Below are 19,712 nucleotides of genomic sequence, written 5' to 3'. Positions count from 1 at the left end.
GGGGGTTATGGTTTACACAATGGCTAACAGGATGTATGCAAGGGACCCAGCAAACGCTTAGAAAACAAACAAGATGGCTCTGAATGCTGAGCTGCTCTACATTTCAGAATCCAATGTTATTTTAGGGAGAACTGGATATTTTTCTTGTGTTGCCTGCATCTAACAGGCAAGAATGGGGCAGCTATCTGACATCTGTAGCAATTTGTATCCAGATTAGCTTAAAGATAAAGATATCACTTATTGCAAAGTTGTCTGGGGTTGTAAGGAGTCTTGTAGCAGGCCCCTATTTTAATCAAACATTTGCTTTGTCTGGCTTGCAAAAGTTCTCTAAATCTCTGAAACTGTGAGGACATCTTTCATCCATAGCCATCTTTAGGTTCTATTGTATCGCTGATGGAAGACACCGTATTACACCGGTTCCAAAAGTTGGGGTTAGGATCGATTCATAACAGCAGGGGCATGAGATTTCTTTCAAAAATCACACAAAACTACAAAAACTATAATAGTCAAGAATTATGTAATCAATAGGTTATGTGATTTGATCTAGGTAATTTAAGTGAAATTACCAATGTCATAAACAGTATATGGGATCCCAAAAACTATTTTTTTTCTACATTTCTAGAAATTTTAATTACTTCTTTTAAAATAACTTTTGTCATATGCCTTGTTTTTTAAATAACCTTACTATTTGATTTTACAAGCAAATAAGAACAAATAGATGTTAATGTGGTTTGGAAAATTTTTACCAGTCACAGTAATATTGCTAGCTCACAAATGAATACAAATAATAAAAAAAGGCCTATAAAGAGTTTTCAGAGCTGTGCTGTGAGCATGGATCTTCACGCTGAGGCAGGTCACAATGGGATGATGTTGACCCTTTAGGTGCAAACTGTGATCCCTGTCGCCAAAGAGACGCGAAGATTGTGGTGTGAGCAAGGATATCTTCTCTAGAGCTGGCAGCGGGCCCGATCTAGCACCAAGGTGCACAGCCAACTGCTCCCATCCCTCAGTCACACCCTCCCTTCTCTGTGTCTTTCCCCCCACAGCCTCCTGAATGCCAGTCTGCCTGGCTGGTGTGGTCCAAAAAGAAGCCAGCCGTTGGGGCCAATGGGGCACGGAGTCTCTGCCAGCTGGGCAAGCACTTCACGGCCGAGCACCACTCTCCAAACAAACAGAGCAATGGGCCACAAGCCACGGGCAACATGGAACCTGTCATTACCAGCAGTGCAATGCTGGTACACTCCCCAAAAGCCCAAAAGCCCAAGCCAGGCCAACAGCTTCAGTATGCAATGCACTTGACTTTAACAAATTTCTTAGCCATTTTTGCCAACAAAGACACTTTGATAGAATGGTATAGATCAAGCTATCCACTTGCTTTGTGTCTATTAACTCCTAAAAAGTTATGCTAACTTTTATCGTCAACCGTTTGGAATGAGAAACGTTGCTAATTTTAAAGTGTGACGTTTAAATTAGAGATGCTTAAACAAAGCGGAAAAATTGTTCCATTTAGGTTGGAATTACCTGTAGATTATACAACTTATTGAAAATATTCACATATTTCCAATTTTAGAGTGGAATGGGCATATTAAGGTTTATCTCAATAAATCAAAAATAAATTCGGTTGCTGAATTGTTTTCCTCAGATTTTGATGATATTTTCTGAATAAAAAGGAGCTAAAATGTAAAGTAATAGAGTATGATTAGAATTATTAATCAAAATGACTGAAATGAGGCAAAAATGTTTGAGGAGGATGACTAAAAATGCAGTAAGATTAACAAAAAATAGATTTAAAACTAAAAACACTACAGGTGGCTAAAATGTGACAAAATCTAGACAACATCTTAGTCAAGTGACAATGAATAAAACTAAATTAAAATGTGCTCTCAAAGTTTACACGGGTTAAAAATTTTATTTTTTTTATTAAACTGGCTACAATGTTAAACCAATGCTGGTACTTGCGCCATTTTTGTCGCCACCAGAACTGGTGTAACTAGTGTCACTTTTCTCTAATTTTGAGCTAAGACATATGGAAAAAATAATAATTTCAAAGTGGCAAGGTATGTGAGCCTTTCATCAGCCTAAAACTAAGTCCCAAGGTCAAACAAAAAAGAGCTTTAACATTTATAAAAAAGGTAGATTAGCACCAACAAAACCTGAGCACAATTTCTGCTGTTTATTTTGATATTACTCTTTTTGCACGGTTTGACAAGGTTGATGTACCACATACAGCTGTGGTTACAAGTGATATTTTCAAATTTCCAACTTATCTCTTAAACATCTTTTAAGGAGTGTGTGTCTTTAATTGCACCCTTAATTCTACCATAACACCAACTCTAAAGTCATCTTACTAGAGTGATGAACTAAAGTGTGCAAAAACATTTAACCGGAAAAGCATTCGACAAAGACAAAGTTTAGAGCAACAAATACGTAAAACCATTTCATATAGAAAAGTTTGCATGCATGATCTAAAAATCTGCTATCTAAAATAAGAATGAATTCAACATATTTGTGAGCATTTTGAATTGCCTTGTTGCTGAAAATGTGCTATATAAATAAAATTACCTTGCCTTACCTTACGTCCTATTATCAACAAGCACTGCCAAAGAGAGGACAGAGTTCAACGCTCAAAGAATGAATTTATAAGAAAGTTCTCAAGAATCTACATTATTATGAAGTTTCACCAATAACAGACCAAGGGCCAAATAATAGACTGAGAAAAATAATTCTTTTCTATAAACTCTTTTACTCAATTATTATCGGGACAAAGTCAAGTCTGGGCCAAATGCAAAGAATGAAAATAAAGTAAATCTTTTTAGACAAAAGTATTACTGGCCTATTACCCTTTTCACACTAACAACTGCTATTTCAAATCCTGAAGAAACTACATGACTGGATGAGTCTCTTTTTCCATAATCTGAATTACTTTAGTTTTTTTTTAATGGCATTTAATCTTGCAGCAATCACTACTAGATTAACTGATCAAAATTTTAGCATTTATTTGAAGATTAATTCACAACTGAGAAAAAGCCACAAAAAACCCTGAACAAACAAGGAAGAAAACAAGCGTGCTTTAACATTTTGAAAGGTTCTTTTGAAATGCCAAAACTGAATGGCATCTTTCTCTTTCACAGGGTAGTAAAATCTGCTGAATAAAACAACAATGATGATGTGAATCAATAACAAAAAGGCAAAAGCTCCACTCTTCGATTCGGTTATTCCTCCCTTCTGCTGTATCTTTCTTAATCGGTGACACTTCTGTCAGGAATGAATCACTCCAATTTTCATATGACAATAGAAAGAATTCAAACAAGATTGAGATTGAATTTGAAGATTGGATTTTGGCAAATAAGACATGTTGAAAGTGGTTTTCTTCAGTATTTGTTAAATAAAACCTCTTGTGTTTTAGACATCATGGAATGCCTTCACAACATCACCAAACCAAACTAAGGGATGGGTGGGCCTGGCCTTTTGCCTCCCAGGCTTTGGTATTGAAGCACAAAAATACAATATAAATCCCATTTTTGTGTTTTGTATAAAAGCGCTCAAGGTTAGAGGGTGTTTTGCTTGGAAACGGGACCAATGTGATGTTAAAGTATTTTACAGGAGCTCCTGTTGTCTACAAATGTTTTTCCCTTTAAACCTTTAAACTTTCTTAAAGAAAAAAAATTGTGATTGTGTTTTATTGTTTTGCCCAGTTGTGATAAAGAATATCTTTCATGCCATCAACAACATTGCAATAATGTTCTGCCTTTGTTTCATTGCACCATCCTGGGGGGCAGCGAGGATGAGACAGACATACAGAGGCGCAGTAAATGATTGATGAGCTAGAAGAAAATATTAAGACAAGTAAAAATTTGAGCTTTTCTAAATATTTCAAGCAAAGAAAGATATAAGAAGAGCAACACCACTAACGGTAAAAAGTAAAAAGAAACACTGCTCATCACCAAAACAACTTAAAACCAACGGTATAATATGGTGGTACCGGCATTACGCCCCGGGGTTTTCTATCCTTAGACAGAAAATTAGAGCTAGACTTTTTTCAATGTGGATGAAATCATGAACGGTGTAAAATATCTGATAGCCAACACTGAACTTGTTAGGAGACTACTAGAAAGCTAAAGATAAAGAAGGATTTTATTTTTTAGCACCAATATGTGTTAAAATCACCAACAAAAACCCAAATATATGGAATAGCCCAAAAAGTTCAGAACTAGATTTGACTGAAATTTTTCACCTAAGGAGGTCTGAAAATGACAGATATCTTCAGATTTTATTAGATTTGCACAGCTTTTGCAGTGGAGGGTTGAGAAATATTATGACCTGTTTATTTGGACGGTTAGTTCCATTGACGTCTATGTTTTTGTCGTCATCTTGCAGCTTCATTTTATGTACATTTTCATTTATCTTCATTAAAATATAAATTAAATAATAATCCTGTTCTGCTGTCTGTATTTTGGTCCAGTTTTAAACTCAGCAAACTTAACACCAGCTTTCTATTCTTATATTTTTGTTGAATTTTTACAGGATAAACACTATTTTGCCAAAAGTATCATCTCACAGTTCATTCAGGTGGTCCCATCATTTCCTTGGCCACAAATGTATAACATCCAGCATCTAGGCACACACTCTGCTTTTACAAATATTTGTGAAAGAATGGCTTGTTCTCCGTGAACTCCAGTGTGTTACAGTGTTAGATTCCCACCTATGCAATAACTGCAGTAAGAAAATCTCTTCGCTACAAGATGTTCCACAGTCAATTGGGTGATTGGGAATGACAGCAACTCTGCCACAAAGTGGGAGGGAACATAAAAATCACAGAGTGGAGTGCAGAGTGTGCAGAGGTCTCCAACTTTCTACCAATCAACCAATGCAGACTTCCAAACTTTACGTGGCCTTCAAATTCACTCAAGCATGGATAGAGCGATTCATTTAATGGTTTCCCTGGTCAAGCAGTTGCATCCAAGCCTTACACCACCAAGAACAATGCCGAATGCTAGATTAGGGCTGTAAAACATGTCACCACAGGATTCTACAGCAATAAAGAGGTACTCTCTGGTGTGAGAAATCATATGTCTCTGGTTGGCAACCCGATGGATGACCCTGTGTTTACCAGTTGCCAGGAATATGGCACTTGCCTGACAGCATTGTGCTAAGTTTAGAGTTTGGTGGAGAGGAGATTATGGTGTGGAGCTGTTTTTTATGAGCTGGGTTTGGACTTTTGGATCCATTGAGAAGAACTCTTAACACATCCACACACCAAGGCATTTTGGACAATTTTAAGCTCCAGTCCATCAGGATGTGGATGAGCAGGTTTTGTGTGGAAGAACTCGACTGACCTCAGCCTCACAGCACACAGAGAATGTGAGCCAGACCTTCTTGTCCAACATCAGTGTCTGACCACACAAATGTACTTCAGAATCACATTTACTGCCCAAAACTGTGCGCACAAACAAGGAATTTGGCTTTGGTTTTCAAGTGGTCATGGTGTACACACAACAGAAGGAAATAACATAAGAATGTACATTTTTCTGGAAGAATTGTCAAAATTTCCCATAAACTCCCTCCTAAACTTTAGAAAACACCTTCCCAGAAGAGTCACAGCAGTTAAAGCTGGAACCCTTCTGGATTAATGGCAGTTAAGATCTGAGAGGCTTGATTGAGCATTTATTTTTAAATCACAACCACCTGACAGTTCAACTGGGGTGTGTAGACTTTATACATGCGGTTTAAATATATTAACATAAGCACAACAACAAAAGGAACATACATCATCACAGAAAATTGTCCGAGTGACACTATTGTAAAACTATGCACCACACGATAGCAGCCTTTTCTTCTCCTCTTTATACAAAACAAGCTTTTATTGATGAAGCGGCATTCCACAAAATTCCTGGAAGCTGTGGCAAAAGCCTGCCCAGAAGTATCTATGATGGCATGCTGGGAGGAAAAAGGAGTCAAAGAAAAGACAATGTGATAGGTTCTAATTGCTTCAAAATGTCCTGGAGAAGGCCCCCTATTACCTATTTAAATCAGCTGATAATGGGAGGCTAGAAGGAGGAGACGGAGGGGAGCGAGGGGAGGGTATGCAGAGGGTGAAAGCTATCCTCTGCGCTGCTGTCGCCTCATTATTTTCTGTCTTGACGGACGCCTGCGCTCAACCCCTGGATGAATGGTCCTGTGCTGAATAAGTTATCGCCAGACAGACAAAGGGAAGGGTGCGCTCAACAAACAACACAGCACTACTGCAAAAGCACAAATCTCTTCTTCCTCTCCTTCTCAGCCCCTCCACCCCCAGCCCCACTCATACCCACTATCTTTTCCCCTCTAGACGAAAGGCTGGGCCTGCCATAGACTGAGAGCTCACCTGTAATTTCTACAGAAGCTCACAGTAGGAGGGGATAACATAAGGGATATAATAAAACAAAAGGCAGGAAGGAAACCAGCATCTATGTTCGCTGAGAAGATATACACTTCCATTCCTCCATTTTGTTTTATCTTTCCCTCTTTGTTTGTGCAGCACCTCAGTAATAACAGGGACCTCCTTTGGACAGCATCTGAAGATGTCTGAGAGGATGCTTTTTGTTCTCAAGACAAGGCCCACAGCATGATCATTGAGGATGTTTTGGTTTCATCTGATGTTTATTTTGCTTTCTTATGCTCTGCGGACTGTCAGGGCTTGGGATATCAAATCAGGATCATTCCTATACAATGCTCCCATGGGTGGTGGAGGTGTCAAGAGGATTCCCTATAGCTGCTAAACTCGAGCTAGGCAATATCTACAACTGGAAAGAAGCCCAGCTCCACAAATGATTATGGGGACGATGTGCTCCACATCTGCCAATTCCTCACCCCTCCCATCACTCAAAAGTAAGAGGTGGAACTTTTGGACAGGAAAGCCTCTTTCCCTTCTGACGGGGAAATCAGAGGGTGCCGTGGCCCGACAGGCGCTTGACGGCAGATCAAAAAGGGCGGGTACCCTTGGAGTGACACCTGGAGCCACTTCAAGGGCTGAGAGCGCCACTGATCTCCAGTCATCTCGTCAGAACGACAGTCTGTCAGGGTTAAAGGAGTGTGGAGGGAAAAATATAGAAACTCCATCGGTTCGGATGGTGTTAGTGAGGTCCAACGAACCATCACCTCTATATCGGGACGAGATGACCCCTGAGCATTTGGAGAAGTGATGGCACAAAGTCTGTTTTTCTTTTTTAGGGTTGAAATACTGAGATTCAGCTTTGAAGACGAGTTCCTGGACAAGCTGAGAGATACTTGTACCAATAAAAGAGTCTAACTCAAAATATGCCCAAAGTTTCTGCTTGCTTTGCTTTAACTTGAAATGCCAATTACCTTAGAAGGTGTAAAGCAGATATTTTGTACTGTATTTAAAGTTTGCTACCCATATTAAATCCTGTTTTTTTTTGCAAAGATGAATTTTGAAGCAATATTTCATTGCACTCACTTGGAATTAACCTTGGAAAAAAAAAGGATGCCCACTATAAGTACAGGGAAAGGGGGGCTTTGCTAGTCAGTGAAGCAATTCAAGCCTCAACAGACAAATGCATGCCTTATATAAAACAACAACACGTCTTTGCCCTTGTCAACAACCCCTTACTCTACAGCTCAGGCTTGTGTGCATCTTTTTCTTCCTGCAAAAAACGTCCCATCAGCACTCTCTAATGGGCGAGGTGTAGAAAGAGAGAAAAAGACAGCGATGGAGCGGGAAGGAGAGTGAGAAAGAGAAACAGTAAGCAGTGGTGCTTGTTTGACTCTGGAGCAGTGAGTAATGAGGCTGAGGCGCACCCTGTCATTGTCCCAGCAGCAGCCTGTGGCCACAGACACAGAGGAATAATAAAAAGTATCGTCTATCTGCAGACTGCACACTTATCTGACATTTAAAACCTGAACAGGTATTTCAAAATAAATTAAATTTATTGGTTCGTTTTTGTTTTTATCTGATAGGCCACACAGCTTATATTTGCATTCAGCCACATTCCTTTGAGACATTTTTGAAAACTATGTTAAACCCATCGATAAAGGATATTTAAATATGAAATGTCAGCAAGCTGAAAAGTGTGTCTTTGTTTGTAATTCCTTTTACATGAATTAGGCTGTTTTTATTTAGCAAAAAAGTATGACTGTGCTGCTTGCCTTCTTTCCCCCAAATTAAAATAATTTTACCTGCTCTTTATGGACAGAGGCAATCTGTTCAATGACTACAACAAACAAGACAGAGGAGAAGTGAGCAGCATCTCGGACATTTATCACAGTTTAAACACATCATGTTACCGCAACAAAAACAAATGTGATACTTTACTTTCATGCTCCAATATGTTAACTAAACCTAACCTTAACCTTTCTCCTACTCTTGACCTAAACTTTTATGACAAATTACATTAATAAGTTGTCAAATTATTTATTGTTTATCAGCCTGTACACAGTTTAGCAGTGTGCATAGGTTACTGGTATTTGCAAACCAGAATGGGTTTCACACTGTGGAGCCCTAGGGTGATTTTGAGTCTTACAGTGGTGTTAACAGTCTGCAGCTAAATACTATTGCTCTGAATAGTCAGTTGCTAGTGGCTCAGCCGCATGGAGACTGCTTGTTGACAACTGTCATGTCAGCAGTCTTCCGCATGATTATGTAGACGATAGCTTGGATTAAAAATCCCCTTTTTTAACTGGTCATATGTAATATAATTTTCTGAGAAGCTGAATTTCAAGTTTTCATTGGCTGTAAGCTATTTTAATAAAAATGAACAGAAACATGCTTAATATACATCATTCTGTGGCTAACGAGTCTACAAACAAGTCACAGTTTTTCAATTAAATTGCTGCAAAAATTAACTTCTCAATTGTATTGAATATACAGCACTGCACCTGTACTCCTTTACTATCAAACACCATAAATCTATTTTACTATACCAGCAAAAAATACAGCAAAGTACTAGAAAAGAAAACACAAACAGCTTTGCAAGAATAATGATCAAACCCTTTAAGAATTTCAGTCCTCAGATCACCAAAAAACAACAAAATCACCTCTAACAGCTAATAGCATGCTGTCCTTGTTTCTCTGAGCATATCGGACAACAGCTGCGCTCACCTTGATATGCACTATAAAGTTAACCTAAGCAGTGCCAAGGGAGCACACATGCTTCAAACTTTGATACTATGCTTCTTTGCCAAAATAAAAGCAGACTGGACATTAAAAACTCAAACACGAATAGGATGTCTCCTGAGATGGGAACAGGGGAAAGTGCAGAGGTGGGACTGACCCAAAGGAATAAACCAAAAGTGAGGAGGAGCAGGAAGAGGTGTGTGCATGCAATGGGAAAGGATGCCAGGATGAACAAATTGCAAAGCAAAGTGAACATGTTCACATTTAGTATGTGGAATTATTGTGGCAGCCACACAGACAGCAGATCAGAGAGAAGATCCACTAGGAATAATCTGCTACACTTGGGACAAAAAAAAAAAGGCTGCCATGATGTGTTCAGGTGTAATTCACAAACAAACCTTACATAAAATAAACTGAATATCTCAGTACTTCAACACGATATGTGAATATTTGGCTGCAGAATTTTATTTGAGCAACATTTTAAATGGTTGTAATCAATCTCATTGCTACAGATAAGAGATTTTAAAAAAGTCATCTTAGGGGTGCCTGTGGTGGGTAGACTAGTTGTTAGCTTCTGAAATTATATTATGGTAAATAGTATGATTTCCATTGGAGCACGTTAAGGCATATTTGGAGTTTGAACAATTAAATTGGGCATCTATAAGCGAGTGGATCTCAAGAATTTGTAGATTTTTGTAATTTGTGGGAATACTTCACCCATTACTATAAAACTAGAGTTCATAAGAGCTTGTTTACTTGATTAATGTGCTTAAATAAATAACTGTATGTGTTAAATTATGATAAACAATATATTATTTGATTAGAGAAATTCAGTCTTATAGGCAGCACGATTGTGGGAAGTTAATGAGAGACTGTTAATTTGAGCCATTAGATATTTGAAACTTGATTTCACTTGGGGCAAAAGACTTGGGACTTTACTGGATTTGGAAAAATGACTTGTGAAAATCCTGGCTGATAATTTTTATTTATATATATATATATATATATATATGCATATATAATGTGCCCAGATACATGGTAATTTGAACTTCTCTCCTCTGTTTATCTGTGACTTGTTTGTATTCAGTTAGTTCCATGTTTTAACTGAATTTTTACAACTGATCTAGTATGTAAAATCAAAGAGCGGATAATGGCCACATGAAAATGAAGCTGGAGAAAGTAAGTTCATGGTTTGGTAACAGAGCAGCACTGGATGTAAGCATCCATAGGATGCTTACATCCATAGGATGTAAGCATCATCCTCGCATCATCCTATGGGCTGATCTCTTCGTCAGTGTACAGAATGAGCCCAAGTTCTGTCCATCCTGCCTGCCTGCCCGTCGCTACTGCCAGTCCCAGCCATGAATATGGAGCTGTTCTGTGGCTGTGAGCTTGCTTATGTTTTCTGTCTGATATCTAGACCCCATTCCCATTTCAAAGGCAGGTCCACCCGGGGCCTTGACTTTTTGATCTGCCTGGCGACTGAGTCGACCACCTGCATGTGGGATCAGCTGCCAGTGAGAGCAGACAACCCCTCAGCTTCAAAATATACATCCTCTCCCCCCTCATCCTGCTCTTGCTGCTTCATTGCTCTTCACTGTAACCATCACCCCCCCAGCCCCCTCTGTCCTGCTTCCAGGAGCCCCAGTGGTCCTAACTGGGTGTGGAGCTGCATGCCATACCCCAAATGTTCTGACCATGGGTGGGAGAAATGCTGGAGGAGTTCAGAAAATCAGCTGGAAGGATTTTACTCTTGTCAGAGAATCATCTTGTATTTATGAACGCCTTGGTGTCAACATGTCACAGAAACAAGAGAGGCCTTAGTTGGGGCTATGGCCTTTTTAATCAGGAACAGCAGACAGCCAGCTTAGAGTCCCTGTCATGCTGACACAGAAACAGAAAATCCCTCCTCATCTTCAACTTTCTAGTTCAAGTTTGTTTTCATCCAAAACAATGGACCCACTCAAAGTTTTTTTTTTCTTCTAAGACTTTAACCAGGTCTCAATATTGCCAGAAGTGTGAAGTGGAAGGAAAACATGATATATGAATTAATGTTTTTAAAAATAAAAATCTGAATGATTCAAAGTGCATATGTATTGAGGCCCATTTATAGATTGGTAAACAAAAAGCAGTGCAATCAATTACCTCCTAAATAATCTGGAGTCCACCTCTGTGGACTTAAGTCATTATAATAACATTATAATGATTTAATCTCATTAAATCATTATAATGTTTTAATGATATTAAAACATTATAATCTCATTATGTTTTAATCTTGGTAAAACATTATAATATTTTATGTTTTAAAAAACATTATAATGATTTAATCTCATTATAACTACAGTTGTTCTGTGAAGGTCTCAAAGGTTTGTTAGAGAACAAGCAGCATCCTTCGAGTAGGAATTGTCCTTAAACATACAGCAAGAACTGAGATTATACAGTTTAGATCAGAACATTTTCGTCCACTGGAATGACCCAAAGTCCTAAGTCCTAAAGTTGAACGTTTGTGGCAAGACTTAAATATATATGGTCACATACAGAGTGACTCAGCTAGAGCTATTTTGCAAAGAAAGTCTGCAGAAACTTCAAATGTGCAAAGCTGGTTGAGACAAAAAGAAAGGCAGGTCTACAAAGTACTGACTCAGGAGGGCTGGATAAAAATACACGTCACAATTTTCCAGTTTTTATTTGTAAAAAAAAACAACAACAAAAAAACCAGACACTGTCAAAACTATAATATGAAAAATGTAAAATTTCAAGTGATTGAAAATATGTTTGCAAGACATTGTAGCCTTCTCCTGACTGATACCTTTGTCCGAACAAATACCTTTGGATCATTTGTAACCTTAAACTTGAAAAAATGTTCTGGTCCTAGAAGAACAGCTGATTTCAGGTCAGTCAGACTCACTGTGGTGAATGGCAGGTGTGAACTCAAAAGACTCAAAAATAGTCTAGGGTTATGCACAATGATGCTATTAAGTTACAACATTTATATACATACATATTTTCTTATAGATTGGTAGTTTCACTTGAATTTCACAATGTATTTTGCATTAATGGTAAAGCATTAATAATTTCACAAGGTCAACTTTTTTAATATTACAAAAACCTTGGATTTTGTTTAGAAGTAACCAAATCAGTATGAGGAAACAATATAAGCGGCGTCTATATTTGCAGGGCTTATTCCACACAACCAATTAACAGAACTATATCCAGTGTTTTATACCAATTACCCTCACTGGCAGAGAGGATTCTTCCCAGTTTGAAAGTTGTAACATTTTATTTTCGAACAAAACAACAGCTTTTTAGAGGCAAACATGTTTCTGAATGTTCCTTACAATAAGTGATATTCACAGAGTCTTAAAGTTAATTGGCTTTCTTGAACCAAGGCAGCCGGCTTAATGAGTGAATAATTGTTTCTCAGCAGGGGTGACAGTCATAAGACCTAAAGGACAGTTTGAACAGCTGCTAGTTAAAGTGCACTACATCAGCAAAAAACAAAAAGGGAAAATCTTTTATATCCTGTGGATCACAATCAGACAAACTCCACTTATTTCACTCTGGCCTTGATGAGAGCCAAGACTACTGACCTTTTAAGATACATTATCTCTTGTATTTGTTTTACTTTTTCCATTCAGTTTATGCAGAAAAATGTGAAGTTGCATCAGAAAGTACTTGTTAAATCCTCTTAAGTCAAAACTTAGCGGCTTCAAAAAAGGGACACAAATATTTGAGCCCACCTCTGGCTTGTATCAGTGGAAAATCTTACCTATTTGTAAAAGTCTTTTGTAAACTCCACTTCTTTTGTTGCCTTTCCAATTCATGCGCAATGACAAAGCCAGTGACATCAAAAACGAATATACGATTAATCAAAAACTGGGAACATTTCGCTAACAGAGGTGGAGGGGGTAGAGAGAACTCATTCAAGCATCCTGAACATAATTTTTGCTCTCAGTTCTGCCTCTCTGGTTTTAAACGACTTTAGACGTTAGGTTTACAATGAAAACTCAACCTTATACGCAGACAATGACAAAATGCAAAGAAGAAAAAAAAAAGGCAGGAAGTAGTCAGAGGGGTTTGCAGTCAGAGCTTGAGTCTGGAGAGCCCTCATAAATCCTGATTTCAGCAGGGCACTAACCAGAGGAGCTGAGGCACATCAAGAGGAGGAGGAGGGGGCGGCGCTGTGCCTCTTAAAATGCTACGTCTGATTAAGTCTTCCCATTAGGTGACAGCTGAACTTTAACATTAATATGATAATATTGAAATAAGTGCGTGTTATTTACTTCAGCTCCAAATGGGGTGGAGGGGAGATGAGAAGGAGGAGGAGGGAATGATGAATGATTTCTGGACAGCTTTGGGTGACAAGCCAGGCGAGCTGACCCTCCTTCCCCCCCCCCACTCCTCTTCACATAATCAGAGTTGACAAAATGGAGACATATGCAGAAATATTGGTTACAGTCGGCGTCACAGCCCTGCTCAGGCCTTCCTCTCCCTACTTTATGTTGGTCGCCCCGTGAGCCGCCCAGCAAATTGTCTATGGGCACTGAAGCATCTATTTCAATTGGCACTTCCTTCCGGCCCGGGGATTTTACATTTAGTCGGTGTCATTTACATATTACTCTTAATCAAAATCCACAACGAGCAAGGAGGAGAGAGAATAAAAAGGAGAAGAAGAAGAAGAAGAAGAAGAAAAAAAACAACAGAGAGCAAGAAACAAAACTGTGGCGTCACGGTTCAGAGCTAAGCACCACCAGCACTTTATGAAATGGAGATGTGACAAGGTATTAAGTGCGTTCGCGTGTGTCTCCATGCGCGTTCGCAGAAAGGAGGGGTGGGCACAAGATAATGCAAGGCCGATTGATATGTCTGCGTCTGAATGCTTGGACTTGTTGCCGTTTGTTGGGGGTTGCTTTGTGCACGAAGCAGAAAGCAATAGAAACAAAGAGTGGAAGTTGGATTTGAGGAAAACAAAGAAAGAAGAAAAGACGTGTGCAGCGTGAACTTGTTGGCACTGGGATGTTCTTATTTACAGTCCAATCAAGACTCTGTGCCATAAAATACAGTGATATTCCACCCAACCTCACATATTTTTAATTGTCGTTCACTCACACACTCAGCGCTTTGATTCATCTCAATGATTTACAAACAAGAACAAAAAAATACAGACCCATCTTAACTTTAACAGGAAGAAGGGAAATAACCAATTTTTATCACAGCTGACTGATTGTGATCATGTTATTTGCTATGCTTTTTATGATGTTAGAAGAAAAGATGTTTGTTTTATTCATGCATTCACAGCCCACAACACTGTTAAAGCACAATGCACAGAGAAAGGTGCAGAAACAGTGTCCCTACCTGCTTCTTACCTTCTCAGCATGCCGGTCAGGATGCGAGAACTCTTCCCCAGGTTGGCGTCCGTTTCTCTCAACTGGGAAGACAGAGGCAGTGCAAAATGGATTTTACTTTCTGTCCTCTAATCCACTTTGGTACAATCATCAAAGTCATTGATAACCTATGAATCCTTTTCTGATTATAGAAGAAACACAAGACATGTTATTAAGTAGCATACATTTTCTCTAGATTAAATGTAATGTTAAAAATAAGAAGATGCCAGCGTTTGTTTTTGCACTGCTTTTTTAATTTTCAGACCGATGGAGAATATTAATTCAAAATATCACTTTTTTTTTGCTTTCACAAAACAAAACTACAAAATCTCTACATCACAGCGTTAAATCTGCTGCCGTTTAGTTGGTAATCACGATTGAACACAACGTAGATATGCAGTAGTTTAGTAGAGGCAATAACAGTTGGTTGCAGGTTTGCTTTGTCTTCACTGGAGACTGTGCTGTATAATATTGTCCCAGAAGAGGCTATAATATTAGAATCTTTATTAGACTGTTTTCAACTCTAAACAATGTCAGGAATGACCAACTTTACTCGGGAAAGCATTAAAACAAGCAATAAGATTAAATCAGATCCACCTGTCTCCACAGAATGAATTACCTCACAAATTAAACTTCATATTGGTTTTATTATGAACAAATAATGATTCACTTCTACAGAACCATGACTGTTGGGTCAGTTGGTTTTTCCATTACTTTACAACATCTACTATTAAATTACTTACAAAGATGAAAAGTAATTTCTATTAGAAACAGTTATTGTTCTGCTTTTATTCTTTTGGATGACTATTACTTTGTGCACACAGATTCCAGAAAGGGAGCTTTCTATATTTTACCTTTAAGCTGTTTGCTTGTATAGGAACAACCAACGACAAAACCACCTACTGAGCAAACACTCAGAGCCAATTTATCCCACACTGGAAAAGCTTGACTGAGTGTAAAAACCATCTTGGCCTTTTCTTTTTTCTAATTTCAAAGTCTATAAATTGTTCCCAATGTGAATGGAAATCTTCCCTGGCTTTAATCATGTAGTCAACAGCAGTCGCTCAAATGGCCTTCTGCTCATCTTGCTGCAGAGCTAGCATCAGAATAGTGTAGAAAAAAAAAAGAATAAGAGGCATCTTTACTTTTGACGTACATGGCAAGCATAAGGTGTCCTTGAAGCTACCCTTGAAATAATGATCATGGCTATGCAGGACTAATTGCCTTGGATATTTCCCTTTTCTTGATGTATTTTCTCTCTTTTCTTTCTCTCAGCCTTTTTTCCCCCCTCAGGGGTCACAGGAATGTTTTCATTCCACCCTATTATCAGATTTAGGGACTTCAACAGTAAAATGATTTGGCAGAGATGTTGCCAACATGGTGTGAAAGAGAAAATAAGCTGACACGGCACTGAGTGAGCTGCCACTAACATCTACCTGTAGTTGTGTTTCCAGAGGATGATGGGGGGAGAACGGGGAATACTCATTGCTGAGAATTTCCTCTCTACTTAGCAGGGAGTCATTTATCTCCATCTTTCTGCAGGATAATAACTCCGATGAATTCTCTCACACACAGTATGTTTTCATTAGTTTGCTCCATTTTGTTTTTAATCCTCCGTTTTACATCTTCTTCCATTTGCCCCCTTTTCACACAATGAATCCAGCAGCGTGCTTGTTGCCGTTTTCTCTTCCACTCTGATATTCATGCACTCTTCCCTCCATTCCTTCGCTGCTACTTTCTTCATCTTCTTCCATCTTTCCTTCTTACCCTCTGGCAGCCTGGGCTGATGCGATGCAGGTTGCCAGAGCCAAGGATACATGTGATGCAGGGTAGGAGGTGGGGGACCTTGGGTTTCGGCCCTCTGGCCGAAACCCTCTGGCCCTCTGCTGGACAACAAGTCCAGCAGTTTGCCTGATGTCTGCCTCTACCCATAGATGTGTCCCCCAGATACTTCACACTTTCTCCCAAAATACACTTCTCTCTTTAAACTGCCCCTCCATTTCATTTTCCTCCTTCCTTAACCTGAAATGGAAACCAACTGAAATTTGTGTTCAGTCGAGTGTCTAAAATTAACTGCGTTTGCCTATATATGGAGTGAAAGAACCGAAGCCGTTTCAACTTTTAGTTTTCCCCAGCACAGCTCAAAAACATATCCAGTCTTAATTTGAGGGAGCTAACCGCATAGAGAAATGTAGCAATTATTAAATATTTAAGAAAATTGCCTTAAATATCAACATTAATTTACTGCTTTGATAAAAGATGTTATCATAGCATGATAACATGTTTTAGGTGGTTAAACTTAGGACTTTTTCAGGCTTAAATAAATTGGAAAAAGAAAATTAGGGTGGCTTACACAAACAACTTTAATTACTTTATAAAAGCAGGACTTTGATTTAAAGTTGAGTTATTATATTAAATTTTTTGCTACTCTGTTTAAATGTCATTTTGGAAATTTGCAGTGAAGCTGGATGTTTGACCACGCTTCTTATCAGGAATGGAAGAATCAACTTAAAGGGATTCTTTTTTCAGGCACAGTCACTCATTTTAGGGATTTTATTTAAATTTTCCAACAGGCTTGAGGTCAGGATCTTTCCTGATCATAAGGATAGCCTGCTTTATCCACTATTTTTTCTTTAAACTTAAAAAAAAATGGTTTTGAGATTTGTTTGAAATCGTGCCTTGTTGGAGCACCCAAATGTGTCTCTGCTCCCTTGAAGTTGATTTGGGGTTTTACAACGGACAGTACTTCTTAAGTAGTGTGTTGGCTACAGACCAGAGATGGACTGTTTGTGATTATTCTAACCAATGATCTTTCATCTGAGGGCTTCGTTTTTGGTCACATAGTTGATACTTGGAGATAATCTGGTGATCCAAATAAACAAGATGCCAAACACACATTGAAACCTGGGTGAAACTAACAGTAGACCAGCTGGATTAAAAGTCAGCTTCATGCCAAATAAGAGAATATTTAAAATTTTCTCTGTTCTCTGCTAATTCATCAAGACTGAAACCCCTAACTTTAATTTGGACTAATAAAACGGATTAAAGAAATACCTTTTTCCATTTTTTCCTTTATATCACAGCACTCTTCCTGCTATAAACTAGGATGATGGTTACATACTCAAATAATCTCATGGTGAAACATTTCCAATCCAATTACCAAAAGAACCAAAGAATACATAAAAAACATTTAAAATATTTCAAATGTCACTATAGGGAGACATAAACACAAACTACAAAAATATAAAACACATGCAATAAAAATGAATAAATACTTAGCCGACTTCTATTTGAAGCTTAAAAGTCAAAACAAAAGTCCACATGTGAAGCTGTGTATTCTTGTGTGTTTGTGTAATGTATGTGTTGTATGAAAAAAAAAGGTTAATTTGTGGTAACATATCTCATATTCAGTGCAAAAAAAAAAAGTAGTACCCAGTCTTTCAACCCATTTCTCTTTACATATTGTTTTTTTTTAACTTAACTTTTGCTCTACAAACTTCCTTTAAAGCAGCCTGTGCATGTGTGAATTTGTGTACATGTGGTGAGGAGAGTTTAAGCAAAGGAGACTCATGGGAAGAGGGGAGCAGGAGAGAGAGAGAGAAAAAGAAAGAGAGCAGGTACTCTCGGTAGACACTATGGAGCGTTTTGAAAGGAGATGTTTGATTTTCTTTGAAATCGTCTGTGCGAGGCCCGCTGCCATGTTATGATCTTTAAGCATTCTGCGTTGAGCGGGCCAACGGGGCCGCGCCCCCTTTCTGTGTTTGGTCTTTTCTGTGTCTGCCTACCTGTGCGTTTGGCAGGCTGCGTGTTAGGAGGGGGCAGAGCTAAGGATTAGAAGGGACTCTCTGAGGAAAAGTCAGATGGAGAGAATGAAAATGGAGAAGACTGGTGAAAGGTAAAAGAGGACTGGAGAAAAAAAAGAAGAAGACATGGTGAAGCCCACCTATCTCAAAAAAAAAGGGCAACATTCCTGCAGAAAGAATGCAGACAACCTGATCACACTTCATACGATGTTGCATGGTGTGTGTAGTTATTTGAGACTAAAAAAAAATCTGCAACACTGGAAAGCAGTGATATCCATAAATAGGCACCCAACTTGCTTTGGCAGCCCAATTCTGCTGAGTCAGTAGGCACACAAGTATACACAAGAATTTGTGTTTACTTGACAAACTCAAAAGAAGGAAAAATATGACAGCGATGCTAACCAGCTGTCACAGCTTACGGTTTTGCATGCACTTGTTGGAAGAGAGGACCCAGTTTGAGCAGGTGGCAGGTGGGTACTCACCCTTTCTCTGGCTCTCTGAATCTTCTCACGATCAGTGTGAAGGTTGGCAAGAATCTCCTGCCCCACTTGTTCTGCAACAAAAACAAACAAAACCAAAAAAATAAAAAATAAATGAACAGGCATGCAGTATGAGAAAACGGTGTGTTCAGCAATGGCTAAAAAATAGCAACAGTTTTTGATACAATGTAACGTATTATTACTGGTGAGTGGGAAAACTACTGAGAAAAGATTTTGTTTACACTCTTACAGGGTAGATTTTATCATATTACAGAGCCTTTAAAGTATGAAAAACAACTTGAATTTCCTCTATTTCACAAGGGAGTTGAGAAAATGCAAAACATACTTCTATGATACAAAAGAGGCTCTTCAAAAAGACAACAATCATCATAAATGTATTGATACTGCCAATACAGAAAACAGTTTGAATTTCAGAAGAAAACAAAAAGATATTTTTAATGTGAATATGTTGAATGAATCCCCAAAAATCGACACCCTATTGTACATGCCTCACAGTTATGAAAAAAAAGGGAGTGCTGTCATAATTTCATGAACATCAGAGTAATAATGCTGGGTAAATAAGGAGCAGAAATTATATGCACACAAATGCTGATAGAAATGTTTGTTTTTTAAACTGTAATTTTTGGGGCCATTCATCACTGTGGAGAAGTACAAGCAGATCTGGTGATTCACAGAGCTCTTTATGTCCCTGCGTAGGGTGCCAGATTGTTGGGTCTCCAACTATGATTCTTAGTTTATATTTCACATAAACATTCATCTTATGAACTCAATTTTGAGCTGGAGACTTTCCTATCATAATTTTGGTGCTCATGTTAGCTGTCTATTATCACGTGAGCAACTTTCATCACCTTTCACATGTTTTATTTTCATATAGTTCTTGATTTGCAGATGGAAATTAAGACAATTCTTGTTC

General features: G+C 38.4%; 1 protein-coding gene across 2 annotated transcripts in view; it reads right to left on the bottom strand.

Moving 5' to 3' along the window:
• vti1a (vesicle transport through interaction with t-SNAREs 1A) overlaps positions 1 to 19,712 on the bottom strand; it is a 132,202-nt gene that overhangs the window by 29,351 nt on the left and 83,139 nt on the right. The window contains exons 6-7 of one of the 2 annotated variants that reach the window (XM_088000886.1): positions 18,782 to 18,852; positions 14,468 to 14,540 (exon numbers count right to left, since the gene is read on the bottom strand). In XM_088000886.1, coding sequence (XP_087857012.1) covers positions 14,475 to 14,540; positions 18,782 to 18,852 — 137 coding nt within the window. In that variant the 3' untranslated portion in view covers positions 14,468 to 14,474. The remainder of the gene's footprint in view (positions 1 to 14,467; positions 14,541 to 18,781; positions 18,853 to 19,712) is intronic. The other variant, XM_088000885.1, reaches the window with a different exon arrangement.

This window comes from Poecilia mexicana, unplaced genomic scaffold (genome assembly GCF_051168715.1).
Source record: "Poecilia mexicana isolate PSO_F unplaced genomic scaffold, ASM5116871v1 scaffold_19, whole genome shotgun sequence".
Lineage (NCBI taxonomy): Eukaryota > Metazoa > Chordata > Actinopteri > Cyprinodontiformes > Poeciliidae > Poecilia > Poecilia mexicana.
Note: the sequence above shows the minus strand (reverse complement) of the source record. Positions and strands in the feature narration are given on the sequence as shown.